The sequence below is a fragment of the Elephantulus edwardii genome, unplaced genomic scaffold (genome assembly GCF_000299155.1).
Source record: "Elephantulus edwardii isolate Elephantulus edwardi_28Jun2011 unplaced genomic scaffold, EleEdw1.0 scaffold00237, whole genome shotgun sequence".
NCBI classification, from domain to species: Eukaryota; Metazoa; Chordata; class Mammalia; order Macroscelidea; family Macroscelididae; genus Elephantulus; species Elephantulus edwardii.
Genome location: NW_006399987.1, coordinates 3878047 through 3884599, shown reverse-complemented (window position 1 = coordinate 3884599; position 6553 = coordinate 3878047). Strand labels below are relative to the sequence as shown.

At 46.1% G+C, this 6553-nt stretch overlaps 1 protein-coding gene across 1 annotated transcript in view; it reads left to right on the top strand.

Moving 5' to 3' along the window:
• The first annotated feature begins 602 nt into the window (after positions 1-602).
• Positions 603-6553, top strand: part of LOC102865353 (lysosomal alpha-mannosidase-like) — a 47944-nt gene continuing 41993 nt past the window's right edge. The window contains exons 1-7 of the mRNA XM_006898858.1: positions 603-705; positions 809-817; positions 876-1046; positions 1619-1812; positions 2266-2398; positions 2501-2646; positions 3865-3981. Of these exons, the coding sequence (XP_006898920.1) occupies positions 603-705; positions 809-817; positions 876-1046; positions 1619-1812; positions 2266-2398; positions 2501-2646; positions 3865-3981 (873 nt within the window). The remainder of the gene's footprint in view (positions 706-808; positions 818-875; positions 1047-1618; positions 1813-2265; positions 2399-2500; positions 2647-3864; positions 3982-6553) is intronic.

The following is a 6553-nucleotide window of genomic DNA, read 5'->3' as shown; positions in this document are numbered from 1 at the left end:
AAACCGATGACAAAAAGGTGTGTGAAGATATCTACATAGCAAAGTGTCTGAGAGGTAGTCTGTCCACGGACTGGGAAGGACCTAGGGCATGTCACATGTTTCAGGGTGTACTTACCTATTCTGACAATGAGATGATGTGTGAGTGCGCGCGCGCGTGCACGCGCGTCTGATGCATCCTTGCTTCTGTTTGTGGGTTGTGTGTATCTGTTGATTGACTTCTTGGCTGACTATGAGTAGCCTCCAAATGCAGCTTTGTGTGATTGTACAGTCTGAGGACGAGCTTTGTGTTACTGGGTGTCTGATTCTTTACCTAGTTTGGGGGCATAGTTGTAAGTCTGCACCTCCTTATCTGACAATATGATTGTCACTGAACGTTGAGCTATATGCCCAACTGTGTGTGTCGACTACACAGAAGGCCCAGCCTCTGGCACATGGTTGAGCTTTTAGAACACATTGAGTGGTCTCAGTTTAAGGGGGGGGGTCACAGACTCATTGGATCAGTGTACAATCATGGTTTGTCTTGTCCAACTTGCTCCAGGGTGGAAGATGGGAGTGTGAGACAGGTGGGCACTGAAGACTATGTGTATGTGTTTGGGATCCCTATGCAGACATATTCCAAGGTACAGCCAGACATGCTCAATGTACACTTGGTGGCCCATACACACAATGACGTGGGATGGATCATGACAGTGGACCAGTACTTTTGTGATGGTAAGCGGGGGTCTGAGTCCAACATTATAGAAGCACTTCCCTGGATGTCCATATCCCATATGAACCTCTAATCTCCTCTACTCCCCCACATGGGAAGTTGGACTGTGTCCAGCGTATGACCACTTCTCATCCTTTATCTTCCTGTCCATCGACTACTCACACAGATCCAGAGGCCCCTTTTATTTGTGTGTGGAAGATCCTGAACTCAGTGGTTGAAGCCTTGCTGGCTAAGCCCACTCGCCGCTTCATCTATGTGGAAATAGCCTTCTTCTCCCGCTGGTGGAAGAAACAGACAGAGGAAATGCAGGAGGCTGTGCAGGACCTGGTGCGCCAGGGTGAGCTTGCCCCAAGGGAGGAGAAAAAATTGTCTACCTGGCTTCCATGCTGGAACCCTTCCCCTGCTTGTGTTACCCCGTATGCATACCCATGGCTTGCTTTCCCAGAGAACTCCAGTGCGTTGGTCAGCAGGGAGTTGCCCCGCTAACTCAAAGGCAGGACCTTTTTTTGGTGGTTTGAATTCACCAGCAGCTCCAAGACAGAAAGAGGAGTAATCACCTCTCAGTGTGACTTACAGCTTGTTAAAACCCAACTAGCTGAACAGTCAGCAAAGAGTAGGTTCTGACTTGATGGCAATGAGCTTTTAGTTTCTTTGGTGGTCTAGAATTTCACCTGGGGAGATGGATTCCTATATATCCTTCAAAGCATCTCTATCAGGTGCCTCTTCTCTTGAAAGTCAACTCTTCAGAGTGATCATCCTGGCCACCCCTTGGCCCCACGGGACCAAAAACTGAACTCTCATTCTAGGTCTGGGGAATCAGGTGATCCTCATCCCCAACGTCATCTGGCCTGCTCTCTTTGTGGACCTTAATCTGTGCTCTCTACCTCTCATGGTCCTTCTCCTGCCCAGGGCGCCTGGAATTTGCCAATGGAGGCTGGGTCATGAACGACGAGGCAACTACCCACTATGGAGCCGTAGTGGACCAGATGACCCTTGGGCTACGCTTCCTGAAGGACACCTTTGGCAAAGATGGACATCCTCACATTGCCTGGCAAATCAACCCCTTTGGCCACTCACGTGAGCAGGCCTCACTCTTTGCCCAGGTGCAACCACTTCTAGTCCTGGACTCAACCTAAGTTAAGAGCCCCCACATTATTGTGGATTCGCCACAATCTCCCCTGATCTGTAATGAATGAATTAGATGCTTCCCTCTGAGTGGCTAAGATTCACATTCTCACAGGCCCTTTCTAACTCCGCCCTCCTTCAGGTCTGCGCTGGCCCTGCCTCTGGCTCTCATTCGGGTTAAATCGGGTTTGTTTCCCTCCACCTCCTCTGGGAATTTTGACCACGCCCCAATTGTGAGATTGAGTAGGATAGAATCCTAAACTGTGTTCGCACTAAATACATCCTCTTCAAGTCTCAGTGCAGTGGCTTTGTAATTTAGAAGTGGACAGCCCTTGGCCTTGACTTCATTTCCACCTCACTCATCTCAAACTCACTCAGAGGGCCTGGGAACTGGATTTCAACCCTCCACCATGTGTGTCTCCTGCTCCCAGATGGGCTTCGACGTTGTCTTCTTAGGGCGAGTAGACTATCAAGATAAGCAGTGGCGAGAGGAAGCGCGTGAGATGGAGCTGGTGTGGCGGGGCAGCTCGACTCTCCATCCCCCAGCTGCCGACCTCTTCACTAGTGAGTGTGTGCTGCGAGGGGCGGGGCTTGGGAAGCATGCCCCCTGCCTCTTTCGATGGCTCTCGGCAGATTCCTACTAGAACTCCATGCCTTGGCCAACAGGTGTGCTCCCCAACATGTATGAACCACCCTCTGGATTTTGTTGGGATTCTCTGTGTTCTGACCCAGACTTGGTAGAGGAAATTAGCAGCAGTGACTACAATGCTGACAAGATGGTGACACGCTTTCTTCAAGTGGCTGCTGACCAGGTAACCTTGACCATGACTTGACCCCTAACCAGGTTACCACTGACCATAGCCTCTGGGTGTTTCGTAGCTAATAATTAGAGAGCTTTAGTGTGGCACCAAACCGAAAACTAAACCTTCTACTAGTTTTTGGTGTTGGTTTCTTTAAATGGCTTTTCTTTTTCTTCTTTTCAATAAAATTTTTATTTTATACTGGTTTACTTACAGAGTTCATATACATTGTTTTTCACACCAGATCTTTCCCGTTTCCTTTACCCACCCATCAAATTGTGTGACCCTAAGATTAACGACCCCCCCCCCCCGGATCCTCATACACGCTCTACTATAATGGTCTTGTACAGTATTTGTCCTCTGGGGACTGAGTTCCTTCACTCAGCATAATGCTCTCCAGTCCCTCCCAAGTTAGGTAGTGATTTACAAAATCATTGCTTCTGTGTGCTGCATAGTATTCCATCATGTGAATATACCATAATTTCTTAATCCATTCGATTGTGGTTAGACATTTGAGCTGTTTCCATGTTCTTGCGATGGTGAATAATGCTGCTATGAACATTGGTGTACAAATTTCCATTTGTGCCTCACTTCTTATTTTCTTATAAACCACTACTGTTGAGTTGATTCCAGCTTTTTGAGGCTCTAGATCTTAACATGAGCATATAGGTTTCTCTTTCCCCCCATAGTTCTTTGGAAGAGTTTGAACCACCAACCTTTACTTGTCAGCCCAACACAAAAGCTGCTGAACCACAAGGTCTCCTTACCATGACACAGTCATTCCCTAAATTCCCATCATAGCATTATTGTCCCAATTAAAGTAAAAGAAGCTGATAACTAAGAAAGCTAAATGGAAGATAAATGGGTCAAATCGCCAGCAGTCACAGAGCTGGCGAGTGGTCAAGCCAGGGTGAAGGCCAGGCAGTTGATCCCGAGCCCAGGCATATTTGATGGGTCTGTGTACATTCTGGCTCAGTAGAAAAAAGAACCCTCCCCAGCTTCACACTCCCACTGCATCCAGGAGGCAACGTGGCACCAGCCTCACTGTTAGGTGGGCCCATAGTAACTGCTCAAGAAATCTTTGACTATTAAAACGATATTCACATGCTGAGTATTACTATTCATGAATGTCTGCTGTTTTGACAACTGATGATACAACTGGATGTTGGGGGGTTGATGGCGAGCGTCAAAGCACTCAGATTTAAGAAGATTCTACCATTCTGCCTCCAGGCCAGGAACTACCGCACCAACCACATCTTAATGACCATGGGCTCAGACTTCCATTACAAGAATGCGCAGAGGTGGTTTGAGAACCTTGACAAGCTCATCTGGCTGGTCAATGCACAGGTGAGCATGTCCTCCTACACCTGGGCCTTGTGTATCCGTCACACAGGTCATGGGAATGGATGAGGCTTCCTCATGAAAAAAGCACAAAAGTGTGAGTTTGCTTTTCGGGTAAAACAGAGCTATGCTCATCTGAGACAATTTGTCTAAGTGGAATGGACTCTGATCTTAACTGGGGTTTGGAGAAAGAGTGGGTTTAGAGTGTGGCAGACTTTCAGGGATGGGACTGAAGTCTCAGTGGGGCTTCTGACTTGTTGAGTTCATAAACATGGCCTCCAAGGCAAGTTGTCTTTGCTTCACATTAAGCAAGCAATAAATCCACAGCACTGTCTCCCATAAATATTACAGTTCTTCTGCTAATGCTAATGCCATTGCTTTGCCACCAATTATCGTTTCAAGTGTCACAGCTCTCTGTCTCTTGGTTCTAGGTTTCCCAATACAGGGATCCCACTTCATTGAATTAGCTACGATTCATAGCAAACCTATGCATAATAGCTCTGAATCTTACCCTGTTGTGAGCCCATCTCACTGGCTCTTACACACCTGCTCTCATCATCCTAGTTACTGTGTCAATCCATCTCATCCAGGATCTTCCTCTCCTGTGCTTTCTCTCTACCCTTTAAAGTATAATGTCCTCCAAGGACCGGTCCCTCCTGGCAATAAGCCCAAAGTATGTGAGAGAGCGCTTCAAATTCCTTGCCTGCAAGGAGCAGTTTGGTTTTACTCTCTCTAGGTCAGACCTGTTTGTTGTCTTAGCAGTCCAATACTTTTCTCCAGCATCATAAACTCAAAGGCATTAATTCTTCTTCTGTCATCTTTAGTCATTTTCCAACTCTATGATGCATGGCAAATACTTGCAAAGACCATGGCCTGGATTAGGAGCACTTTAGTCTCTAGACTGACATTGTTGCTCTTTGGCACTCTGGATAGTTCCCTGACAGCAGATTTTTGTAATGTAACTCATTTTGAGTTCCTGACTGGTGGTGCCAAGAGTGTTGATTGTGGAGCCCAGCAAGCTGAAATTGTTAACAATCTCAACCTCTTCTCCATCTATCATGGTGCTGTCAGTTGACCCAGTGATGAGAATCTTTATTTTCTTGATGTTGATCTTCAATCCATACGGAAGACTGTGGTCCTTGACCTTCTGTAGCAAGTGCTTCAGCTCCTGCTCAGTTTCGGCAAACAAAGTTGTGTCATTTGCATAATGCAGGTTGTTAATGAGTCTCCCTCTAATCCTGATACCACATTCCTCCTCATAAAGTCCTTCCTTCTGAATGTTCTGTTCCATATAGATTGAAAACGTGTGGAGACAGGATGCATCCCTGATGCACTCCTTTTCTGATTTTGAACCATGCAGCGTTTCCTTGCTCTGTTCTGACGACTGCTTCCTGGACCAACTATCGGTTTTGCATGAGCACAATCAAGTGTTCTGGAATTTCCATTCTTCTCAACGTTAGCCACAATTTATTGTGATCCACACAGTCAAAGGCCTTTGCATAGTCAATGAAACACAAATGGACATCTTTCTGATAGGTATTCTCTCTTTCAGCCAAAATCCACCTGACATTGGCAATGATATCCCTAGTGCCTCTTCTAGGGCATTAAACCCAGCTTGGACTTCTAGAAGTTCTCTACTGATGTACTGTTCCAGTCATTTTTGGATACTCTTCAGCAGGTCCACCTCTAACATAACTCATTTTATGATTAGGGTGAGGACAAAACTGACAGATACATGATTAGGAACCCATACCCTTTATTTGCATACTCCCACACCCACATCCTCCCATGTTCTTCAGTTATCAATACACTGTCCAGTCACCAATGCTGGCCACTTGTGGGCCACAAGCACCTTGTGTGCCCTGTTGTTGTTATGTGCCGTCGAGTCGCTTGCTCGCCTAGTCTCACCCAGTAATCATAAGATGTGCCTGATCGAAACCATGGTATTTTCAATTAATTGCTTCCTAAGAAGCTGAAACTTGGGCAATGCATAAGGAAGACCAAAAAAGAAAGCAAGGCTTTTCGGTTGTGGTGTTGGTGAAGAGTAATAAATATACCGTAACGGGGGGTGGTGGGAAGGAATCCCTAACAAATCAGTCTTAAAGGAAGTGCAACCAGAGTGCTCCTTAGAGGCAAAGACAGTGAAACTTCATCTCATTTACTTTGGGGTATTTTCAGGAGGACACATTACATTCAGAGAGACATTACGCTGAGAAAGTTAGAGAGTCAGCAAAAGAGAGGAACATTTTCGACAAGATGCATTGACACAGTAATTACCACTGTGGGCTCGAGCATGTCAGACATGGTGCGCATGGTGTAGGTAAGATAAGGTCAGGTTCAGATCTGCCGTTCAAATGGTCATTGCATGGAAGATTTGATGGTACATAACGGCAACAACAACAATCCAACCATCTGATGGCTTGATAAGGTGAATAGAAGACCATAGCTAGAAAATCATAAAAAGCAATTCATCACTGACAGCCAAGCAGATATATGCACACCCATGTTTATTGCAGCTTTGTTCACAATAGCAAGGAGTTGGAAACAACCCAGGTGCCCATCAACAAACGAATGGATA